Source organism: Schistocerca nitens, chromosome 2 (assembly GCF_023898315.1).
Source record: "Schistocerca nitens isolate TAMUIC-IGC-003100 chromosome 2, iqSchNite1.1, whole genome shotgun sequence".
Classification (NCBI taxonomy): domain Eukaryota; kingdom Metazoa; phylum Arthropoda; class Insecta; order Orthoptera; family Acrididae; genus Schistocerca; species Schistocerca nitens.
In genome coordinates, this window is record NC_064615.1 from 511,076,508 (window position 1) to 511,102,415 (window position 25,908).

General features: G+C 40.2%; 1 protein-coding gene across 1 annotated transcript in view; it reads left to right on the top strand.

Moving 5' to 3' along the window:
- Positions 1-25,393, top strand: part of LOC126236494 (uncharacterized) — a 166,133-nt gene extending 140,740 nt beyond the window's left edge. Inside the window, exon 4 of the mRNA XM_049945850.1 lies at positions 25,129-25,393. Coding sequence (XP_049801807.1) covers positions 25,129-25,228 — 100 coding nt within the window. The 3' untranslated portion in view covers positions 25,229-25,393. The remainder of the gene's footprint in view (positions 1-25,128) is intronic.
- The last annotated feature ends 515 nt before the right edge of the window (positions 25,394-25,908 follow it).

The window sequence follows — 25,908 nt, forward strand, 5'->3', positions numbered from 1 at the left end:
ATGCACCAGAGAGCTATGGTTCGAATCCTCGTTAGGTTCCTTCTTTTTCATTATTTTTACACGTCCGTTTCCTACTTCTCATCGTTTATAAGCAGGACATCATTTTGTCACATGGAAATAGTCTGTCACAAGACAGTGAGATCCATTAAAGTGTATGCATGTGTACTAACCACGCAATACTCAACTACAAAGTTCATGTTCATGTAGGGACGATGGTCAAAGGGAACACGTTGCATTTGCAAACACTTCTCCACTCACTGCATCATACTTTGCTAGACTCTACACAACACACCTGTATCCACCACTGCCGAAGCGGCATGCACGAAAGCTATTAGGTCATGTCCATCTAAGGGTGGAGTACTATAAACCTGTTCGTTTAAGTTTCCCCACAGATAAAAATCTCGTGGATTAAGGTCCAGGGAACGTGGAGGCCAGAACATTGGATCTCCACGACCCATTTCCCTGGAAATGCTTCATATTAATAGTTACACATATTCATTCCAAAGCGTGGGGGTGCACCATCATCCTGAAACCATAGCCATTTCCTAACACCAAGTGGAACGTGTTCTAATGCGTGTGGCAAACTATGGCAAAGAAACGTGCGATACAGGGGCGCATTCAAGTCGTCCAGCAATAGGTAAGGGCCCAAAAGCACTCCTCTCACGATTCCAGCCCACAGGTTACACGTGTATGCCAAACTGTGCCTGTAACCCACGTTCTCGAGTGATATGTGGATTGTGTCCCGACCAATAATGGCATTTGTGGAGGTTGGTTCAAATGGCTCTGAGCACTATGGGACTTAACATCTTAGGTCATCAGTCCCCTAGAACTTAGAACTACTTAAACCTAACTAACCTAAGGACATAACACACAACCATGCCCGAGGCAGGATTCGAACCTGTGACCGTAGCAGTCCCACGGTTCCAGACTGCAGCGCCTAGAACCGCAAGACCACCGCGGCCGGCGTGGAGGTTGAAAATACAGTCACGAGTGAAGCTAGATTTGTCAGTCCATACAACATTGTATGTAAAATGTTCATTACCTTCCACATGGTACAAAAATCATTCACAAAACCAGTCTTTGAGATATCTGGAACTGCGTTGCAATAACACAGGTACTTGGCCATGGTTATTGGTGAACGGATCCAGAAACCACGTTCTCTGTTTGTGGAGTAAGTCTAGTCCTTGGACGACTTTTGTCCAGTACTTGTGAACGAAGATTACTGGTTTTCCGAAGGCCTTGCTTCAGGCGACGAAGAATATTCTTATCCGGGTGGCGCCTTTGAGTTTACCGCGCAGCATACCTGTGCACACGGGCAGCAGCAGATGCAATCAGCACCAAAAGCATACCGACGTATCCATCGTTTGTGTGCTCTATCGGGCAGCCGACCTACATGAACTTGACAGGACCATTTATGGTTGCACACTGCGTGGTTAGTTGACAAGCATGCAGTTTAATGGATCCCATTGTCTTGTAATAGACTATTACCATGTGACAAAATGATGTCCTGCTTATATATGATAGGTTGTAGGAAAGGGATATCTAAAATAATTAAAAAATGAACCTAACGAAGATTCGAACCGTAGCTCCCTGGTGAATGTGTGTTTGATGTCCCAGCAGTCTACTCAGGTTTTTTTTTTTCATTTTGTTCCTTATTGTTCGTTGTGTCTGGTCGTAGAGGACGTCACATGACATCCGTTGAAGTTCGTTGTTTATCCCTTCACTCAGTTTTTCTTATTACAGAGAGCAGCTGTCTGACCGAAAACGCTGAGCTACCGTGCCAACAGCCGGCCGCAGTGGGCGAGCGGTTCTAGGCGCTACAGTCAGGAACCGCGCTTCCGCTACGGTCGCAAGTTCGAATCCTGCTTCGGGCATGGATGTGTGCGATGTTCTTAGGTTAGTTAGGTTTAAGTAGTTCTACGTTCTAGGGGACTGATGACCTCAGAAGTTAAGTCCCACAGTGCTCAGAGCCATTTGAACCATTTTTTTTCTACCGTGCCAACAGTCTGTGAGCTATGACGGCTGGTACAGTAGTGTGTGGTGACACACATTCCCCTGTACATTTTGATGCACTGCACGATGTGTGAGTGCATCGTTATCAGCGACAAATATTGATGTGTCTCTTATGTCCATTGTCTGCGAGGAAGTCACCGCCAAGGGAAGAATGCGAATGTTTCAGTGATAAACACACTGGTATTATCCTAGCATCAATTGTGTGAGGAACCATCGGGTATGTCTTCGCCTTTGGTAGTGATTCAGCAGTAGGTTACAGACATAATGCATTTTCATGAGTAACCTCTCATGAGACACTATCCTGATGCCGTCTTTAAACAAAACAACACTTGTCTTCGAATGGTATATATCTTAACGAACTGCCTGCGTGATGATGAGGTACTCCATTGGCTAGCCAGATCCTCCAATACATCCCCAATACTAAGCCTTTTTGGGTGGGTCCAGCACGCGTGCCGGCTCATCGCCAGTGCCGGCGTCCAGAGTGTCAAGGAATAGTTACAATATTTGTTGGGCAGCGTACCTCACGAGAGGGTACAATGGCTGTATGACACCCTTCCCGAGCTAATTAGCGTGTGTAACTAGACCCAAGACGGCGCACCCTTACCAACACGTGACCAGCAGTGTAAGGCCTACTTTTACTGCAAATTTCGTAGTTCGTTTAACTTGATTTTGTAATCACTGAAACAAACCTACGTATGTCCTCAACACGTGAAGTTTCATTTAATTTCCATCTCTTTTGGATCCTTAACATTTTTTGTCAGTGAGTATATTATTTCTGGTTCACACCTAGTAAGAAAATTTAAAAACATACTGTGTATGATACTCTTACTGGTAGTTGTATGAAAGTACTGACTTCAAACAAAATTCAGGCATCAATTAGTTATTAATTTGCGCCTAATAACGCCTTCCCTTCTTCATCCACACTCCGTAAACCACTATGAAGTGCATGGCAGAGGGTACTTTCCATTGTATCAGTTATTAGGGCTTTCTCCAGTTCCATTGACGCGTGGAGCGAGGGAGGAATGCTTGCTGAAACATCTCTATGTGCGCTGTAATTAGTATAAACTTCTCTGCGCGAACCTGCGAGAACAATGTGCAGGTGTTTGTGGTATATTCCTATATTCATCACTTTCTGAATAGGCTTTCACGGGATGGTATGCATCTCTATTCAAGCGTTTGACAGTTTAGTTTTTTCAGCCTCTACGTGACTCTCTGAGTCACACAAATCTGTGACGATCCATACTGCCCATCTTTCTATGCGTCCAAAAACACCTGTTAGTACTACTTGCTACACATATTGTAAGCTATCTCTTCTGTACACTGATTGCTTTTCCCTAGTATCCCACCAAAGAACTGAAGGCTACCATCTGATTTTCCCAGGACTGTGCCTATGTGATCGTATCATCACATTTCCCTACAAATTGCAAAAATTACTACACCCAGGTATATGTATGAGTTAACCGATTCCAAATGTGGCTCATTGATACTGAAATCACAGAGTTTTTCGGTTTGTGAAGAGCACAGTTTTGTATTTCTGAAGACTGATAGCTATTTTTCATGTTTGTATCACTTCGAAATCTTATCAAGATATGACTGAATATTTGTTAGTGTTTTTTCAGACTGTACTACACTAAAGGTAAATACGTCACTTGCGAAACATATGATGTTACTACTATTAATATAATATTATCTTCAAGGGTATTAATATACAGCATGAACAGCAAGAGTCCAAAACTATTTCCTTGGGCCAGGCCTGAAGTCGATGACTCTCCATTCAGGATAACGTGCTGCGTCCTCCATTGCAAGAAATCTTCAGTCTACCCACAAATTTAGATTGATAAATGTTACCGTTACTGTCTTTGCCAGTATTAAGGGGACTTTATTACTTCCCCTCCCACTATGTTAGAGACAACTACAACTGCAATGACTACGGAAAATGAAAATTACAGATATAAATGAGGCACAAACTACGTAAACAGAATACCAACATCACTTGGTTTATTCCTGCACTTCCTCGTAAAATAATATGAAGCCATACAGAAAGCAGTGAGCGAAAATTTTTAAATCTCTTAATATCTATTTTTTAGAGAAACAAAGTACGTCGTAGTAATCTACAATCTTTTCTCTCAATTTTCAACATAGTATCCATTTCTTTGCACACATTTTTCCCATCATTCTGCAAGTTTGGAAATATCGTTACGATAGCACTCTGTTCCAGCTGCATGAAGACACTCACTTACTGCTTTCTGAATATCCTCCACCGTCTCTTAGTGTGGGTCTCGCGTCTTTTCCTATACAGAACTAAAAAGATGGTGGTTGGAGAGTTCCAAGTCGGGACTTTTGGGAGGATGTGGAAGAGCTTCCCACTCAAATATTCTGAACTTCTCCATTGTGACACAGGCTGTATGAAGACGTGCATTATCCTGTTGCAGGATGATCTTCTCTCCAGGGCACTTATCGCGCAATGCACCGTTTATTGTATGTTAAAGTTCAGTAAAATCAACCAGTATACAACTCTGTGTATTCCAGAAGACGCTACCCTTAACCAGCAGATCGACTGTCTTCGCTTTCTTCTTCAGTGGCTAATCCAGGTGATGCCACTACATACTCTGGCGTTTTGTTTCAGTATCGTAATGATGGAACTAGCTTTCATCACCCGTCACAATACTCGTCAAAAACCATTTCTTTCATTTTTAAATCTCCGAAGAAGGTTTTGGCTCATGGTTCTTCTCTGAAGTTTATGGTCTTCAATAAATAGACTTGGTACCCAGCGGGTACAAACTTTTCGATAATTAAGCTTTGAATCATTTCTTGCACTGTACTATGTCCTCCTGCCAGCTTATGAGCCATTACATTCACTGTGACACGGCTGTCTTCTCCAATGAACTCACCCACTCTTTTCTTGTTGCGTTCGGTGGAGGCAGTTCGAGGGCGATCGGTACGAGGCTCATCTTGGACAAAAAAAAAAAAAAAAGGTTCAAATGGCTTTGAGCACTATGCGACTTAACTTCTGAGGTCATCAGTCGCCTAGAACTTAGAACTAATTAAACCTAACTAACCTAAGGACATCACACACATCCATGCCCGAGGCAGGATTCGAACCTGCGACGTAGCGGTCGCTCGGCTCCAGACTGTAGCGCCTGGAACTGCAAGGCCACTCCGGCCGGCTCTGGGACACAGGTTTTCCCATTTTTGAAATACTTCACCCAACTCCTAACACTGCTGGCGCCACGCAAACGTCTCCATAGGCAAGCTGAAGTATGAGCTGAATTTCAGCAGGTAATTTTCCTTCTTTAACAAGGGATTCAATGACAGCGCGTTATCGAAACGAAACATCATGTCCGCCATTTTGGAAGTACCGGTAGTGTCTTTGGTCACGTGAGTGACGCTAATGACGTCACAATATGGCAAAATGTGTTGGAAACTCAATTGATTACGAGCCTGCAGTCGCTTTTGTTGTTGTTGCTGTTGTTGTTGTGGGCTTCAGACCGAAGACTGGTCCGATGCACTCTCCATGATACTTCATCCTGTGCGAGCCTCTTCGTCTCCAAATAAATACTGCAACCTACATATTTCTGAATCTGCTTACTGTATACTTATCTTGGTATCTCTTTATGATTTTTACCCCACACAATTCCCTCCAATACCAAATTGGTGATCCCTTGACGTCTTAGAATGCGTCCTAACAACCATCTCTCTTTTCGGTAAAGTTGTGCCACAAACTTCTTGTCTCCCCAGTTCTATTCAGTACTTCCTCAATAGCTACATGATGAACCCCTCTAATCTTCAGCATCCTAACGTAGTACTACATTCCGAAAGCTTCTATTCTCTTCTTATCTAAATTGTGTATCGTCCATGTTTCATTTTCATACATGGCTCCATATAGATACTTTCAGACAAAGACTTCCTATCACTTAAATCTATATTTACTGTTAACAAATTTCTCTTCTTCAGAAATGTTTTTCTTGCCAGTGCCAGTCTACATTTTATATCCTCTCTACTTCCGCCATCACCGGTTAATTTGCTGCCCAAATAGCAAAACTCGTCTACTACTTTAGGTGTCTCGTTTCCTAATCTGAGGCCCTTACCATCACCTGATTTAATTCGACTACTTTCCGCTATCCTTGTTTTGATTTTCTTGTCGACCATCTAATACCCTCCTTCCAAGACACTGTCCATTCCCTTCAACTGCTCTTCCAAGTCTTTTGCTGTCTCTGACAAAATTACAATGTCATCAGCAAACCTCAACGTTGTTATTTCTTCTCCCTGAACTTTAATTCCTATTTCAAATTTCTCTTTGTTTTCCTTTACTGCTTGTTCAGTGTACATATTGAACAACATCGGGGACAGACTAAAGCCCTCACCCCTTTTCAACCACTAACTCTCTTTCATGCCCCTCGACTCCTAGAACTGCCATCTGGTTTCTGTACAAGTTGTAAATAGCCCTTCGCTCCCTGTATTTTACCCCTGCTACCATCATAATTTCAAAGAGAGTATTCCAGTCACGTTGTCGAAAGCTTTCTCTAAGTCTACAAATGCTATAAAAGTTGGTTTGCCTTTCCTTAACGTATCTTCTAAGATAAATCGAGGGATCAGTATTGTCTCATGTCTCATGTTCCAACATTTCTACAGAATCCAAACTGATTTTCTGCAAGGTCGGCTTCTACCAGTTTTTCCATTCATCTGTAAAGAATTCGTGTTAGTATTTTACAGCTAAGACTTATTAAACTTATAGTTTGATCATTTTCAAACCTCTCAACACCTGCTTTCTTTGGGATTGGAATTGTTATATTCTTCTTGAAGTCTAAAGGTATTTTGCCTGTCTCACACATCTTGCTCACCAGATGGTAGAGTTTTGCCAGGGCTGGCTCTCCTAATGCTATCAGTAGTTCTAATGGAATTTGTCCACTCCTGGGGCCTTCTTTCAACTTAGGTCTTTCAGTGCTCTGACAAATTCTTCAGGCAGTATATCTCCCATTTCATCTACATCTACATCCTCTTCTATTTCCATAAAATTGCCTTCAAGTACATAGCCCTTCTATAGACCCTCTATGTACTCCTTCCACCTTTCTGTTTTCCCTTCTTTTTTTAGAACTGCTTTTCCATCCGAGCTCTTGATATTCATAGAAGTGGTTCTCTTTTTTCCAAAGGTCTCTTTAATTTTCCTGTAAGCGGTATCTATCTTACCTCTAGTGATGTATGCCTCTACATCCTTACATTTGTCCTCTAGCCATCCCCGCTTAGCCATTTTGCGCTTCCGTCAATCTCATTTTTGAGACGTTTGTATTCGTTTTTGCTTGCTTCATTTACTGTGTTTTTATATCTTCTCCTTTCAGCAATTAAATTCAGTATCTCTTCTGTTATCCAAGGATTTCTACAAACTCTTGGCTTTTCACCTACTTGATCCTCTGCTGCCTTCACTATTTCATCTCTCAAAGCTACCAATTCTTCTTCTACTGTATTTCTTTCCCCCATGCTCTCTTTGAAACTCTCTACTACCTCTGGTCCTTTCAGTTTACCAAGGTCCCATCTCCTTCAATTCCCACCTTTTTTGCAGCTTCTTCAGTTTTAATCTACAGTTCATAACCAATAGATTGTGGTCATAGTCCACATCTGCCCCTGGAAATGTCTTACAATTTAAAACCCGCATCCTAAGTGTCTGTCTTACTATTGTATAATCTATCTGAAACCTTTCAGTGTCTCCAGAACTCTTCCCACATATACAGGGTGATTCAAAAAGAATACCACAACTTTAAAAATGTGTATTTAATGAAAGAAACATAATATAACCTTCTGCTATACATCATTACAAAGAGTATTTCAAAAGGTTTTTTTTTCACTCAAAAACAAGTTCAGAGATGTTCAATATGGCCCCTTCCAGACACACGAGCAATATCAACCCGATACTCCAACTCCTTCCACACTCTCTGTAGCATATCAGGCGTAACAGTTTGGATAGCTGCTGTTATTTCTCGTTTCAAATCATCAATGGTGGCTGGGAGAGGTGGCCAAAACACCATATCCTTAACATACCCCCATAAGAAAAAATCGCAGGGGGTAAGATCAGGGCTTCTTGGAGGCCAGTGATGAAGTGCTCTGTCACGGGCTGCCTGGCAGCCGATCCATCGCCTTGACGTTCAGGTTTCATAACTAACCTTTCTCGTAGGACTCTCCATACAGTTGATTGTGGAATTTGCAGCTCTCTGCTAGCTCTGCGAGTCGATTTTCCTGGGCTGCGAACAAATGCTTGCTTGATGCGTGCTACATTTTCATCTCTCGTTCTCGGCCGTCCAGAACTTTTCCCTTTGCACAAACACCCATTCTCTGTAAACTGTTTATACCAACGTTTAATACACCACCTATCAGGAGGTTTAACACCATACTTCGTTCGAAATGCACGCTGAACAACTGTCGGCGATTCACTTCTGCCGTACTCAATAACACAAAAAGCTTTCTGTTGAGCGGTCGCCATCTTAGCATCAACTGACGCTGACACCTAGTCAACAGCGCCTCAAGCGAACAAATGTACAACTAAATGAAACTTTATAGCTCCCTTAATTCACCGACAGATAGTGCTTAGCTCTGCCTTTTGTCGTTGCAGAATTTTAAATTCCTAAAGTTGTGGTATTCTTTTTGAATCACCCTGTATATTCTAAGATAAATCGTGGGGTCAGTATTGCCTCGCGTGTTCCTACTCTCCTCCGGAATCCAAACTGATCTTCCCCGAGTTTTTGCATGTCCATCCTTTTTGCTGGAGGTCTTGGGGACCACAGCCGTTCACTAATGCAAGAAAATGAAAGCCTACAGCCGTCCTTATGATCTTATTTATTGTATAGTTACCAGTTTCGGCGCTTCAGTGCGCCATCTCCAGGCCTTAGTTGATGCTGAAGGGGTTATCACCAACCATATATAAGCTGCATCAGTGGCCAACATAACTGATTTGCGCAGACTGTCTGCAACTGTGATGTCAGCACTCCAAGTGACAGTTGATGGTTGGAGTGCTGACATTACAGTTGCAGACAGTCTGCACAAATCAGTTATGTTGGCCACTGATGCAGCTTATATATGGATGGTGATAACCCCTTCAGTTATGTTGGCCACTGATGCAACGGGTATATGGCTCGTGATAACCCCTTCAGCATCAACTAAAGATGACGCACTGAAGCGCCGAAACTGGTAGCTACACAATAAATAAGATCATAAGGACGGCTGTAGGCGTTTCATTTTCTTACGATCTTCCCAGAGGTCAGCTTCTATCACTTCTTCCTGTCGTCTGTAAAGAATGCGTGTTAGTGTTCTGCAACCATGACTTAGTAAACTGATAGTTTGGTAATTTTCACACCTGTCAGCAACTGCTTTCTTTGGAATGGAATTACTACATTCTTCTTGAAGTGGTTGGTTTGTGGGATTAAAGGGACCAGACTGCGATGGTCATCGGTCCTCTTCTTGAAGTCTAAGAGTATTTCGCTGTCCCATACATCTTGCACACCAGATGGAAAAGTTTTGTCATGGCGGGCTCTCTCAAGGCAATCAGTATTTCTGACGGAATATCATCTACCCTTGGGGCGTTGTTTCGATTTAGATCTTTAAGAGCTTTGTCAAATTCTTTTCGCAGTATCGTATCTTCCATTTCAACTTCCCTTGTATAGGCAGTCAATAAACTCCTTCCACCTTTCAGCTTCCCCTCATTTGCTTAGGACTGGTTTACCATCTGAGTTCTTGATATTCATACAGCTGCTTCTCCTTTCCCAAAAGGCCTCTTTAACTTTCTTGCAGGCGGTATCTGTCTTTCCCCTAGTGATATATGCTTCTAAATCCTTACATTTGTCCTCTAGCCATTCCTGCTTAGCAGTCCTGCATTTTCTGTCAATTTCGTTTTTAAAAAAATTGTATTTCATTTCTCCTGCTTCATCTGGTGCATTTTTAAATTTTATCTTTTCATCAATTAAATTAAATATCTCTCTTGTTATCCAAGGATTTCCACTAGGCAATGTCTTTTTACCTTTTTTGTTCTTCTGCTGTCTTCACTATTCCCTCTCTTAAAGCTACCCATTCATCATCTGCTGTTCTCCTTTCCCCTATTATTGTCAATCGGTGTCTAACACTCACTCTGAAACTCTCAACAACCGCTGGTTGTTTCAACTTATCCAAGTCCCATGTCCTTAGTTTCCTACCTTTTTCCAGTTTCTTCAGTTTTAATCTACAATTCATAACCAATAACTTGTAGTCAGAGTCGACATCTGCCCCTAATATCGATAATCAACAAGCAAAGGTTCGGAACTAAACAGAAATATTTACGTCACCAGAGAGGGATATGACGTTACAAACTACACGAAAATGATAAGAAAATTGAAAAACTGCAATTAAAAACATTCCGTCAATTCTCATAAAGCGTAGCCTTAGTGTCGTTATACATTATGCGTTACTGTGCATTAAATTATGTGGGATTACAATAGATCGTCTCCAGAACCAAAGGGCGCCCATACGATAGTTTGGGGGAGGGGGGGGGGTGCGTGGACTTTCGGATATGGTGTATTTTTAATGTTTTGGAAGATGAATGTCGACTGATAAGTAGTCCTAATGAAGTTCCATTTCAGACAATGCTAAAACCTGGATAAACCAACTTTAAATAATTTTCTTGAACGAAAAGCACCTGACTACATTACAGTTTCCTTTCTGTAAGAACTGTGGGAGAAGGGGGGAGGGGGGGGGGGGGGAGCGGAGGCTTGCCCCCAGGTATGGGCGCCCTTGTCTAGAGACATGAGAAACCGAATTCAGGATCATCAGGTGGGGATTTTAAAACTAGTTTCTCATAAATACGATTCCAGTGCCTTAACGGCTGTGTCGCCTCGCTCAGTTTGACGCCGACGAAAACGAAGAAACACAGCTGCTTGATGTTCGATGCCTGAGGAATCCGAGGTGCTGAGTTATGCAGTTACGATTAGAGGGTGGCATTTTGCATGCGTGCATGCTTTCAATTGCTTATCTGCTTTTAAAGTGCATATTCTGCCAAATCTGTCTTGCTCTCTCAGTCACTATAGAAACGGCGTACTTTTTACACAAAACGCTTGACGAGGTCACATGTTTACGCCCCCACGAAAGCATGAAGACAGGTATTGATGTACTATCTGTGTTTTCGAAATAATCCTTTAGTACTCCACATTCATCTGTCTAAAAGGACACGCGATGACACAAATGCCCTCAAAGGGCTTGAAATGTTGTTTTATGTGGTTGGTGTCTATGAGGGTAATTGTTTTGATATAACTGTGCTGCTTCTCAAATGTCAGGTTACAGAAAGCGACGACTTTCAGTCTGATTTGGTTACGAAACAAAAATTGTTCACATTGCTCTGAGCACTATTGGACTTACCTTCTGAGGTCATCAGTCCCCTAGAACTTAGAACTACTTAAACCTAACTAACCTAAGGACATCACACACATCCATGCCCGAGGCAGAATTCGAACCTGTGACCGTATTGGTCGCGCGGTTCCAGACTGTAGCGCCTAGAACCACTCGGCCACCCCGGCCAACGAAGCCGTCTGGGTCGCTATCGGGCGCCATCACCTCATACGCAAGTCAGGAGCCCATTATTTACGCGAATTACATGACCTGTGCATAGACATCTTAATGACACATACCTCCACAAACCTACCAACGAAATGTCTGATCCCTGATACACAGAATCAGTGATGCATTTCGTTCCAAAGACGGACGAACAAGGTGGACAGAGAGAGATGGAGAATGAAATTAGGAAAAAAATGGCTCTGAGCACTATGGGACTTAACAGCTATTGTCATCAGTCCCCTAGAACTTACAACTACTTAAACCCAACTAACCTAAGGACATCACACAACACCCAGTCATCACGAGGCAGAGAAAATCCCTGACCCCGCCGGGAATCGAACCCGGGCGTGGGAAGCGAGAACGCTACCGCACGACCACGAGCTGCGGACAATGAGATTAGGAAGTATATTCAATTCTGATGCATATTTCGCAATTGTGAAGTACCATCACGCTCACTAGTTTTGAATAAAAATCATCAGGAATGGCAACCGAAGACTTGCAGCCCAAGGAGTCACCTTCGCTCTGCCATCAACTTTGTCAAAGAGGGAGAGGACTCGCTCTTTAAAGGCGGAAGCGATGATCAACAGTATGAGGATGCAGAAAGCAATGGAAAACACTGTATTAAATGACACTTAATGCATATCCACAGGCCAAGTGCCCTGTAAATCAACATGCAAAGAGAATCGAGCAGGGGAATTCAGTTCACATATGTAGAGAGAGAAGATTTAATATAATATTTGTGTTTACTTATTAAAACATGACTACAACTTAGATTTTAAGTTTGCATGCAGTAACATTTTTGTATTATGCTTTTGACGGATGATGAATGCATTCCTTCTTGCCAAATTTCATGATTCCAGGCCACTGAAAAGTACCCTATAGGTTTTGGTGAGTATTGACTTAGTATGTCATATAAATTTTAAGTTGATACGTCTACCCATTTCTGAGAAAAAGGATTCTTGACAGTCAGACAAACAGACAACAAAGCGATCTTATAAGGGTTCCTTTTTTAACAATTGAGGATTGGAACCCTAAAAGTTTCATGATGATCTCTCCACTGCAAAAGATTCCCGATTTGTCTCCCATTCGGATCTCCTGGACGGACTGGCAAAGAAGGGGGCAGAGATCACATGACAAACGAACAAAGGAGGACGAAAGAAGCGGACTAGCATAAGCAAAGAGGACAATCCTTGCTCAGACGAGTTTACTGGTGTCAACATAGGTCTTCAGGTCAAGAATTAATTTCTGAGACTGCACGCCTGGAGCGCAGCACTGTCTGTATATCCCGCTATGTCGTAGGCCGCCATCTCTATTTCAACGGCTTCCTTAAATACACTGTCCCAGAAACCTTTAGTGCGAATCATGACAGGTTTCGTCAAATTTGAACCGGTGATCGTTTTACAGAGCACCCGAAGCGTATTTTTCTGAGTGACGTAGGCAATAAAACCTCTCTTGCTCCTTCATGGGTTCCGTAAAATACCATGGGAGTACGGTCAGTCTTACACCAGACAAAGAGTGCGCACTGTAGAACAACACAGGAAGAAGAATGAATGATTTTATCGTCTTCGATACGCAGAAAAATCCGCTTTATCTGAGCAAGCTCTGAAAAAACGGTCATCGGATCAAATTTGACGAAACCCCTGGTGTAGCTCGCACTAAAGGCTTCTGGGACAGTGCAAGCCATTGAAATAATAATCACTGCAAACACGTTTAAAAGACAGGGAGGCTTACAACTGAGCGTGGCGTGGTGTCCACCGATCGCGAGGTTGACTAGGATCCGTCGAACACAGCGTCAACGTGTGCTCATTATGGCGATACTCGGGTACCTGTGACGTTGACTGACTGATTTTAACAGGAGAGCTAAAACAGCTTAGGTCTAACTCGCCACTGCCCGCACCGAAACTAGGTTTATTGTTCGGTATCGCTTCCTGTATATCTAGTAAAGCCAACCAGTGCCCTTAAATAGTGCAAGGAGTCCCTCTACCAGTTTTTTGTTAGAAACAATTTCTTCAGGTCTAGTTGTCCAGAAGATTCTGTATCTTTTACTCTTCAATGTCATGCATTCAAAGATTAGGGGTGATGCAGTTTCTTCACCGCCATCACAAATCCTACTTTTAGGGTCCTCTTCCACTATATCCATTGTGTGTAGGTGATTTTTGAACTTCTCATGGCCGGTCATCAGTCCAGTCATGAGTTTGATCTCTTTCCTGTTCAATCCCAGGATTACAGAGCTTCTTTTAAAACATGGCTTGGGCATCATTACCTTACCGTGTTTTTGTTTATGGACCTTGGTCCAATATCCTACGTGCTGTTTCCTAAGCCAGTTCCGTAGTTCTAATTTGATCATAGCTTTGGTGATTGTCAAGACAGGTTCCGGTCCAACCTGTGACGTTAACAGCAGCTAGCTAGAGTTTGTCAGGGCGTTCCAGTAGCCCATCTGCAGTCATTCCACTTGAAAAAGGACAAGGAGTATTTGGACCAAAGCTCGCCGCATTGTAACCACAAAATGCAACTATAAGCCCGAAAATCAATGAGGTCACCAACGTGGCTTGTACTGAAAATATTGCAGAAAACAGTATACTCCGCAGGAGTCTGTGCAGGGTGCTCGTACCGGGAAAAAAAGCTGAAGGAATCAAAGTATTTCTGTTCTTAAGAACTTTATAGAAAAATTCTCTAGCAAGAAATTTTGCAAGCAGTGGATACGAAGAAAGAACTACCTAGCTCTCCTTAATTCGGAGATGAGTCGAAAAATATAACGGTATTTTATGGCCCAGTGAAGGAAACGAGAACAAATTCTTCACCTTGGCTGCCGCACGCTTGGAAAAAAGCGGGAAAGGAGCTTACGGTTTTCTATCTCAAAGTAAAGCATGTAATTTGTCTGGCTATGTCAGAGTGGCTGAAGAATTAAAATTTCTGCAACTTTAGGGAAATGTCATAACCTTCAGAGGAAAGATGATTTGTGGATAGGGCACTAAACAGCAATGTCATCAGCATTCGGTGGAAATGTGTTCGCTGAAGCTCCCTTCAACAGAAAAACTTTTCCAAGAGACGCTATCAAAAACATTGCTGTCCGTTGTATCTGTTTAAACAGGAACAGGCATATGGCTGGAGGCTTCTTTGTAGTATTGTGACCAATTATAAAATTTTAATAACGTACGTTTTTTTATTTAAGCATTCAAGTCAGGTTATAAAAACCTAATAGGCCTATTGATCCCACTATTAGTTTCAGAATTTACAGAAGTGAATGCGACGCCATTTAAATCACACCTGAAGAAAAATATCTGAGAAAAAACACTAAACATCCTCTCAGATTCGTCGACGTGAGACCAAGGAGTCATAAACGATGGTTTGTAGTGTGCGGGAGAGGGGATAGACCTGGGAGTATGGAGTACTTTTAATATTTTGGAAGGGGAATGGCGACTTGTAAGTAGCCATAAAGAATTCCAATTCCGACCCTGTTAAAAACCTGCATAATACCTACTTTTAAATCATTTTCTTGAAAGAAAAACACCTGAGTGTACTATATTTTTTTCTTTCCCTGAGAGCTATGAGAGGAGGCGGGGGCATGGTCCCTTTTCCATTGCCAAAGGATTTGGTTGCTCTTTATCAAGATTTTTCCTAATTTGAAAATTATCTATGAGGTAAACCTGTACACAGAGGTTGTCATTTATACTGATGCAGTTATGGATGTCTGTACTTCTTTGGCTGATTACATAATCGAAATCTTGTCCAAGTCTTATGCATTAGTTGCTTTTGAAGGCAAGAAGGTCAAAATATTACAATAAAAACAATACATTGCAACTCATAAGTCAATAATTTTTTAGTTATGTTGTCTGCACAAGTATAGCATTCTGGACGCAATTAAAGCATTGTGAAAACAAGATTTCAGCATCAACTTCTGCACACTAAGTTGCCTTTCAGTAAAGCCACCCTCACACAGGACGTGTTTCTCTTCGACAAGCACGTCAGACGCGATGTCCGTTTCCGTTGTGGCTGCTGCACAAGCAACCTGTCGGAAGGTGCTGCTTATTGTAATTTGCGACCACAGCGCGCTCCAGCGGCAATTGTCTGCTGCATTTGGCGCGCAAATTCACAGTTTGTTTACGAAGATGGAGTGCGTTGAATACCTGCGTTAATTCTGTTAGCAATCGTTGAAGAAGAACGGAGAAACTTGCGAAGATGTTTCTGGACTCGCCGATAGCTTGAACAGCGAATTGGTGATAGCCACTCCATATACTGTGCAACGAACTGAGGTACGTATAGAGGTTATTCGTAAACTCCATTGAATTTCCATAACATTTTCGGTTTTAATTAGAATATAAAGTACCGGTATAGTGTCTGACTAGTTTCAGAAAGCAGAGCATCCATATTCTCGACGTTGTATTTACTTCTGTCACCCTTAAACAACTGACTTCCTGACATAGCTTTAAAGACCGAGGTTCATTTCAAAATTTAATTGGAATGGACGAAGTTTTGTTGAAGATACACACCACCATTGAAAAATATGTTTACCGACGAGATGCGAACATGAGGCAGTCTGTAAAACCAAGAGCTAGGTACGTATTATTTACACACTGTTTTATAATAGCAGTGTGTAACTTGTGTTTGCTGTCACCTGGAATCAGCTTACGACCGGAAGGAAAAGTACTTTGTTGGGTGTATGCAGTGAAAATATACGATTGTGTAACCAAAGAGCAGCGACCATGTGACGTTGCAGCTGACTTTATATTAAAATACGTAATGCGGAAATAATGAACGTGGAGTTGAAATTTGTGATGTAAGCCCAGTCAAGAGGCGGCAACATGATTGTACTACTATTGTTGGTGTTTCAAAATTTCAGACATGTCATGCCCCAGGAACTAAACTAAGAAGCACCTGAAGAATTGATAGTTATCCAATTAGTATTTTAAAGATAGATTATTTTGATGGAGCCAATAAGCATATTCAGTTGTATACCTAATATGGGTAGATCTAAGTTAGTACCGCGAATATGGTTGTCAACTTTTTGATTCAGCGCTCTAATATTTCACCCTCATTCAGGGCATCCAATGAGTCACGAAAATTAAAAATCTGAATCAGAAAAAAGGACAATCGATAAAATGTTGTTGGATATCAACAGAAATAACCAAAAGGCTTATTAGATATGTCGTGAACAATACTTTTTTACTTACGTAACACACCTGATCGTGTTAGAGGATTTCTTTAATCCATTCATCCTTTCTATATTTTAATGTTGACAAGCATAACAAAAATTGAACAAAATGGTTGGAAAACCATTTTTTTTGTTTGGTTATATCAAGTGTATCCTAGGGTCTGTAACCAACTAGATGAACGCGAGAAAAGTTCCAAACTACTGTCAAATTGACCGGTAGAACGACCCTTACCACCCTAGGAATGAAACAGATCAATCCTCATCTTCCCAGTATGTCACATTATTGTGCAGCCATACAAAAGGGACTGCTCTCTGACTGCTTGTGGGGCTGTGTGGTAAGAATTGAGAAGATTACAGTTCCTGGGAGGAAATATTTTTGACCTCGAAATTTCACTCTATTTCACTGTCTTATAGTGCATAAATTGGGTTTTATGTTTCTACTTATACATTTGGACACACAAATTAAGTACCGACCGTTGTGTTCTTCAGAACTTCCTGCAACAGCTCTGCCGTGTTAAAATAAATGTAGAATTTGCAAGCCATCACGGTTCTTTGTGGTCCACAGACAAGCAGACAACTGCTATTGTTGGGGAGGGGGAGTTTTTGAGGAAGTGGGGGACGGATGACAGGCACTTATACTGCTGCATGCTTTATGTTTTACTGAAATACTGGATTTATTACTTCCTGTAGCGAAAGTGGCTGCACGAGGAAGAGACAAGAGAACCAATGGCTGATAATATTTCTGTATTGTCCTGTAAAAGTTCGCGTCAGTCTTGACTGCAGAATAGCCACCGAAACTGCCACGGCACCAAGGAATCGATGGCTTGGGGAAAGAAGAAATACCTAGACAGGTAGGCATTGCTAAAGCCACAGTATTTGCCGTCATACTCGGTACTTCTGACTCTGCAGTGTAATAGATCCACAGACAATATTCTTCTTTCTCCTTCTTCGCGGATGGATCACTTAGGACCACGCGTAATCAACATTTGTTGGCATTCCTTTTCGCCCAGTATTCCTTCATAAACAACGAATGGGCTAGCTTTCGTTGCGTAGACCATGTATGTCGGTTAGTTTTTCTCTCTTCTTCCTCAAAACCCCGTGTGTTTGTGATTTTTCTGATTTCATTTCTATCATGTAGATTTGGAGACCCTAATTGTCTCAGGTCTTTTTCCGTCTGTTTGTACCAGTTCGGTCTTGTAGTTTTGTTCTTTAAAAATGTATGGATTTTGTGCGTTAACCTGTTTGAGTCCATTCTTTCTAAGTGCCCCATGAGTTGGATTCTTCTCATGCGCATTGTGTCTGTTATTTTGGAGATATTTTTATATACTTCTGCATTGGGTTTTGGATAATGTACCCCATCTTTAGTTATTGGTCCTAGGATTTTCCTCATTATCTTACGTTCTTTCACTTCTAATTCCTCTTTTAGTGTTCTGTGTTGAAGGTTTAGTGTCTCAGATGCATAGAGAGCTTCGGGTCTAATTACTGTTGTATAGTGTCGTATTTTGCAGTTCCACGAGAGACTCTTTTTGTTGTAGATGTTTTTTGTTAACTGAAACGCCGTCTCCATTTTCTGGACAGACAATATTATTGATAGAAACTCTAGAGAATTTAGTATAAAATTAAAAGTCTATACTCAGAGTCCAGGAGGGGCAAACGTCCCGTTGCATACGGTGATGTTTCCGTATTACACACAAATTAGTGGTTTTTCGTTTCAGTTGCATACGGTAGGCCCTACATAAAATTTTTTAACATGTTTATCAGTTTTCAGCTTCTTTCATGGAGCTTACTGGTAGAATTTTCTTCAGCGCAGTATAATGTACATGGTTAAACAGTGTATTAGATCTCACAAGATGGCATAGAATTACACGATTTTTGGTCCCTTATTTCCGATGAACAGGGAAATAATTCCTAAATTATTTCATTAAAATGTGCCAAAATCAAAACTAAATAAATAACAAATTTTATATTTATATTCTTTCCACTTAATTTAATAACTTTTTTTATTGAAATTAGAACTCTACAATAAGTCTAGTTCTTAAACCTTTCAAGAATTAACATAAATTCAAATGAATTTTCTTGTTTTTATTCCTACTCCGTGGTTGGTTTTTGTTGTATTTTTTTGGACTGCAGATTGTAATAACTAATGTTCATTATCGAGTAATTTTATCTTTCATTTATTAATAAAAACGCACCCTTTGTTGGCTACACATGTTTTTTGAATCCACAATGTTAGAAAGTACATAGTATAGTAATCATGTCTACGTTCTTCTTAGATATTGAAGTTTGGTAAGATACATCACATACGAACGGAACAGTGTTACCACAGTCTAACGTTTAGACTGTGGTGTTACTTCGTTAGTACATAACGCATAAATACAAGTTTTTATACATTGTACGACATTTATGATTTGTGGGTCATCACTAATAAATTGCTTAGCAGAAAATGCACCCTCGTGTCATTGTTGTTCTTAGTCAAGAAAGAAATAAAACAGTTATAAAATACAAGTACGAACGCACGCCTGCTTTATCGAATATGTAGCGCCTGCTCTGTGCTGGAATACATTACCAGCAACCAGTGGCGGCGCATTGGTTATTGCGTGCAGCAGCGCTGCGAGATACGTACGAGTTTGCGCAATACAAGCTCCGTGACGCGTCGATTCTCAGCTGCAGAGCCATCTGTTAGCGGAAGAATGAACAAAATACACGATAACGTTTTCCGCATTAGCAATGGTTTTGTTGGTACGACTACTTGTAAACTAATCTTTTTCAAATACCATTCTTATGTAGCCCTTAGGTATAGTAACAAAATAACGGGTTATTGAATTGAGTAATATCTCGGGAACGCGAAGTACTGAAGTGATACACATGGCTTTCGGCTGGGAGCGGCGGCGTGCTCCTGTAATCCAGCTACTTGGAAGCCAGGTGTTGTGGATGGTCTGAGGCCGGGAGCCCTGATGCTCAGTTTCCCATGTCGATCCGGCGTCCGCACTAAGCCTGCCATCAATATGGTGACCCTTGAGGAATCTTGGGTCACCAGGTTGGCTAAGGAGGGGCGTACCGGGCCAGGGGGGAAACTCAGCAGCCAAAAGTCCCCGTGGTGGGCAGTAGTGGGACAGCGCTGGTGAGTGGGAGCTGGGTAGCAGCCCGGCCAATAAGGCGAGACCCACACCTATTTTTTTATTGTTGTCTTTTTTTTTCTTCGTTCCATAATTTAAATTCCGATTATAACATTTCGAAGAGAACACGCATTTTTTGTTCCCTTCCAAAGAGTGTTCATTAGAACTACTCTGGGCAACAGTAATGCTGTACAACACTTACACTTCCCATACTACAATCTTTCCAAACCATCCAACAGACTGTAGAGTCATTTACAAGAGTGGTACTCAGTGATGTCAAAGTTCAACCGTTCAACCAGACCCCCCCCCCCCCCCCCCCCAGCTCTTTTCCCCATTAACACTATGCAACAAATATAGCCACTGATGATAATGATGCTGGCTTTCGTGGTCAGTATTTGCATCCTTGGTTATTTTTGTTTTGTTGGCTTGCTGTTATAGCATTTGATGGCATCTCCGGCATTGGAAGACGAAAAGTTAGGCAGAGAAATATGCCTTGGTGCATGGCCTTATGCCCATAAAATAAAAATCAACAAGGAAGCATAAACATTACTGGATGATTATCTGTATTAGTAAATGGGTAGCCCAGTTCCTAGAACCTAGTTCTCTTTTGCAGGCTGCCTATCTAATGACTTCCAGGGGCAACAAAATTTTATTTTCAATATTTCATGTGATTATTGACTGAATTTTAAAATTTAAAATGCTGTCATAATGTGCTTATTAAGAGGTGTAATCATATATCAAGGGTTTTACACACAAAGAGAAGTAGGCCTACCACAGTTACAAATTGAGTATAAGTCTTGAGGCAGCACAAACACCCAGACATTATTCATCCAGTATATGAGAATGAGAACACTAGGCAACTTGCAATAAACTTTATACACTTAATTTCAAATCTTTTCTAAAAAATTTCCGACTTACAAGCTTAATACCATAAATTAACTCACTTGTAGAGGAATAAGAAGTTAGAAGCTGTTTATACATGGGAGTGCAGTTCTTTAATGAACTGGAGGTTTTCTGATTCTTGTATACATCATAATTTTTGGTAAGTTTAATTTCATTGTGTGTTCTGGCAGGACTACCTTCAACAAATATGTACTATAGATTAAAGTAAACTGTGTTCCAGGTTCTTAACTCCTTTTTTTAACAACAACAAACCACTTTTTTTAAGATGATTTGGATGGAATATAAGTGAAGATCTGTGTTCAGTAAAAAAATTGCTCATCATATAGAACAGGCATTGAGCAGGGGAGACACAATTAGCAGGAGTTAATTGTCACAGCCTGACTACCATACACAGTTACACCCTTTACTGCAGCCACAGTAATCGTTGCCATGTTTATATAACTATCTTTTGGCCTACATCCCTTCCATATGTACTGGGAAATAGTTAACTGGGCTTAAGACTCTGGGCTCACATTTGGCAAGCTGGAGGATCAAAACCTTGTCCCATGACTGTATAAAGATGTAAATTTTTGCTGTGATTTTCCTAAATCACTGAAGGCAAATGTGGGGATAGTTTCTTTGAAAATGACATGGCTGTTTCCTTCCACAGTCCAAGCTTTTGCTCATTTTCTAATATCCTTGTCACTGACGAGACATTTAACTATAATCTTCTTTCTTTTTATCTTCTTTTCATTATTGTTAGTGGTTGTCATCTCTTCCACCATACAATTCTTGCCACTGTAATAATTACTTAGCTTAACTGTTATTCTTAGCTGAGTAATGCTGCTTAAACCAATTACACTGCTGTAAATACTTTTCATTTGAAACAAATTAATATTTCACAACTTAAATACCATAGAAGCAACAGCTGAAACATCTTAATGAATTGATGTACAGCAGTTCAGATACATCCAGTAAAAATCATAGTGATGAAAAAAATCATCAAACAGCTGCTTGAAATCGTTGATAGCTTGAGAGAATTTCATCAGTTAAATTCATTGAGAAAGCTTGCTTACCGTATTGAGAATTTTGGCAACCATTGGCAGTTTCATTTTTGCCTGTATGACAAATAATATGATTTCAAGTGACATTAAAAGACACTTTTTCTGTACAATGACTTTTACTGGACAAATGATTTATTTTCATTGTATCTCTTGAAATTCTAATGATTATCATGGTGATCATAAAATAAAGAAAGACTATTACTTGATGCACTGTGTGGTATGGTGATACAAAAAGATGCTACATTTATTTTTATGTATATAGAGATTGTAGCATTTCTTCATAGTCCTGTGGGTTGTATCTCAATTCTTTCTCCTTTCTTTTCAGTGTGACATTTCTCATAAAGTTATTGCTCACTCATCCCAAGTATCTATATTTGTGTATTTGGCTGCGTTCCATTTTATTCTTTAATTGTTGAATTGTAGCTTAAGATTTTGTTGACATTTCTTCAAAATATTTCCTAGCCACTGTAGGAGAATGGAACATGGAAGAGAGGAAGAGTGGCAAGTGATATTGGTACAATGTATGACACTCTGCCTGCCATATGCAGGCTGGCATGTGACACAGTACTAATGTATATCTGCAAGTGGAGTTTCACATGAATAAGGCACCAATGCAAATCTAGCTCTTAACACATGTCTTACATAAATAAGGAATCAACCACTACATGCAAATCTAGCTCAATTCTTTGAGATGACTCTAACCAGTTACAAACAGTTGTCTCCTGACTTTCGTTAATTTTTTTATATTGCTTTTGAAGAAATAGAAAACCCATTTAGTGTAAACTGCACATGATGGTGTATATATTTTCATTTTATTTTATTAACCTTTACATCTAAATAATAACTATTAATCTGTGCTCCTGCCTCCCATCATATTAATGTATCTCGGTTGGTTCACATAACAGAAATGTAAGAATATCGCAGAACATTAATTGTTTATCAGTCCCGTAATGCAAAAGAACTCATGTTGCAACTGTTTCTAGGATATTGCTCAAGCATGTGGGACCCATACCAGATAGGACTAACAGGGGATATTGAACATACACAGAGAAGGGCCGCACACGTGGTCACAGATTTGTTTAATCCATGGGAGAGTGTCACAGAGATACTGAAGGAACTGAACTGACAGATTCTTGAAAGCAGATGTAAACTATCCCGAGAAAGTCTGTTAACAAAGTTTCAACAACTAGCTTTAAATGATTGCTCTAAGGATATACTACAACCACCTACGTATCACTCACATAGGGATAACAAGGATAAGATTAGAATAATTACTGTATGCACAGAAGCTTTCAAACAATCATTCTTCACCTGCTCCATACGTAAATGGAACAGGAAGCAACCCGAATAACTAGTACAATGGGACGTACCCTCTGCACGCACATCATGGTGGTTTGCAGAGTATAGATGTGGATGTAGGTCATACTGTAAATAAAAAGCTGAGACATGACAGCTGTTGCGCATATCTCACTCAGTTCAGAAAGGTATCCAGATATTATTTCTGCATTTACAGACAGTTATGCTCCATATTTAACACTAATTACATGGTAACAAAACACAAATATTAAATGAACACTTTTGGTTGTGAGAAACGTTGCAATTAAATGCTTCAGTTGTCATCATAAAACCTTAAAAATATTAATAGATTCCTTCGGTGTTCTTTTGGTATAACAGTTTCTATATTTAATGGTTAAAAGCACACAAATTTCTGTGTTTCTTATAGCATTCATTTACTGAATTGCTTTTCGGTGTATTATGCCACTATCACATATGTAAGAGCCACCTGGTTTCCACAAAGATGCTACTAGAATAATAACAGTTTGGGTGCTCTTCTCCTGTAAACTTAAATCTTTTTCTCAGTTAAGGGTGTGAGAAGGTAGAAGTGACTTTTCAGCAGTGGTAGGGTAAGTTGTCTACCTACCAAACTTGTAAGTCAAACATGATTTCTTTTAGCTTAAATCTGCACTTCTGTAGTAACCTGAATGTTCCAGAGACCATGACAAAAGTCCAGACTGCAGAAGTTGAAAGGACTCAGTGATATTTTTCTTTTCTTTCTTACCCTGTATAACTTAATTTGAAAAGACAGTGATGTTGTATTGAATAGGAAATAATACAGTTATCAGGAGAAAAGGACTTTCACACTATTTTGACTTGTATCATAATAAAGCAGATTTAATTCTGGATACAGAGGGATGTTGGATATGAGTTGTTCGCATTGAGCAGTGACATAAGAAACATGTGACAAATGCTGTAAACAATATGGCAACTAAACAGGAGGTTATTGTTTTTTTTTTCTTTTTTTTTAAATGGGCTGAGGTACAGATCTGTCTTTCACCACAACCAGGTCTTTTTATTAACAAATTCATTGGTTTTGCCAACTCTCATCCAAAGTGTTTCCTTCCAACCTGACCTACACCTCGTGCTAAGCTACAGATCAATGTATCATAATGACCTTGTTTTGTTCCCCTGCCTTAGGTTAGACATGTTATTCATTTTGTGTAGCAGTAGTGAGGAGATTGTCATGGATGTGGATCTGTCACATGTTTCACACATTCATGTTTAATACTCGCTTTTGGTTTGGTGAAAGTACAATATTATATTTATTGAATAATAAGTTACGATAAAAGGAATGTATTGTATTACATTTTAATGCCTCGCCTTATGGAACAAGCAGTCAGTTTTTGTAATTAGAATTAGCTGGCTTAGGTGCTATCTGTTAAGCTGCCATTTTGGCCATTTCATTGAGATAATTAGTACTTTCATACATTACAGAGAACCTGCTTGTTGTATACTGATGAAGTCTGATTTGGTAGTGCAAACAGAAATTGGTGCTCATACAGTTTTAAATGTCACAGTTATTCAGTTTTGTTTAACCAATCCTGTTAATTCAAAACTAATTTTATCATAAGACAACTGTAATGAACAATTACAACATAGTCTTTTCTGTTTTCGATGTGAAGTACATTTCATGTGATCTGAAGCCACGATTCATTAATGAATCAGTCTGACTTTGGACATTATATAGTCAGAAAGGTTTCCATACTTTTTACTTTGCTCATATCACATATAAAGGGTATTACTGGCAACTGAGGACAGCACTGTAAATGTAGAATAACACTCGTCAACAAATTTCTTCAAAATGTATTTCTCATGAGATTTTTTTTTTTTTTATTGATTCTTAATGTTTTTGACCTGCTGATTTGAAATCGGCTTTCCTCTCCATGCTCTGGTTTTCATGCAGTTTGGACTTTTCCATTCCAGATGTTTGTGGTTAGATTACTTACTTATATGTTTGTTGTTGACAGGGTTATGATATTGTATCTCTTTTTTGTTTCAGATCTGATGTCATTTCATCAAGGCTACGAAGAGATGTCAAGCAACTATCATCCAGACAGTTCCTGTTACATTTGTGGATACTACACAGTATAAACTCATGAAGCATACTTTGGACTTCCTCTTGGCGAACAAGATGAAAGACAAGTCCATCATACTGTATGCCACAACTGTGAGGAAATGCTGCATGGCTGGACAAAAGGAAAGTCTATGGGTTTACCTTTCAGAATCTCCATGTCCCGGCGTGAACCAGTGGATCACTCAACTGACTGCCGTTTTTTTTTTTTTTTTTTTTTTTTTTTTTTTTTTTTTTAATCATTAATTGAAAGGAAATTTGTATGAAAAACAGAAATAAAATATCAGATCCTAATATCCCCTCAACAGTCAGACCTACTGTACACTCTGGTGAACAACCACATCCGCAAATGCGGGCAGTGGCCAAAACCAGGGACAGGTGAAGAAAATGAGTTTAATGTGTGTTCCTCCAATCTGTTACAGTTCTCAGCTTCTCATCAGGCTTAACCAGTCTTGAACTGAATGACATTGTGCATGATTTGTTTCTCTACAAATTTGCAGGTGAAGTGTTAGCCCGTAGGTTGCAAGAAAAATGTTTACTTAGTGATACTGTAAAAAATGTTATATTACTGAAAGTGGGCAGAGGTCTGTCTTTCATATTTTACAGTGGAAAATAAGTTTGTTTATTACCATAATGCCTTAGGTCTTCTCCAGGAATTAGGGATTTTGTTGTAGAATACAGATGACTGGCATGTATTTTTGCAGACTG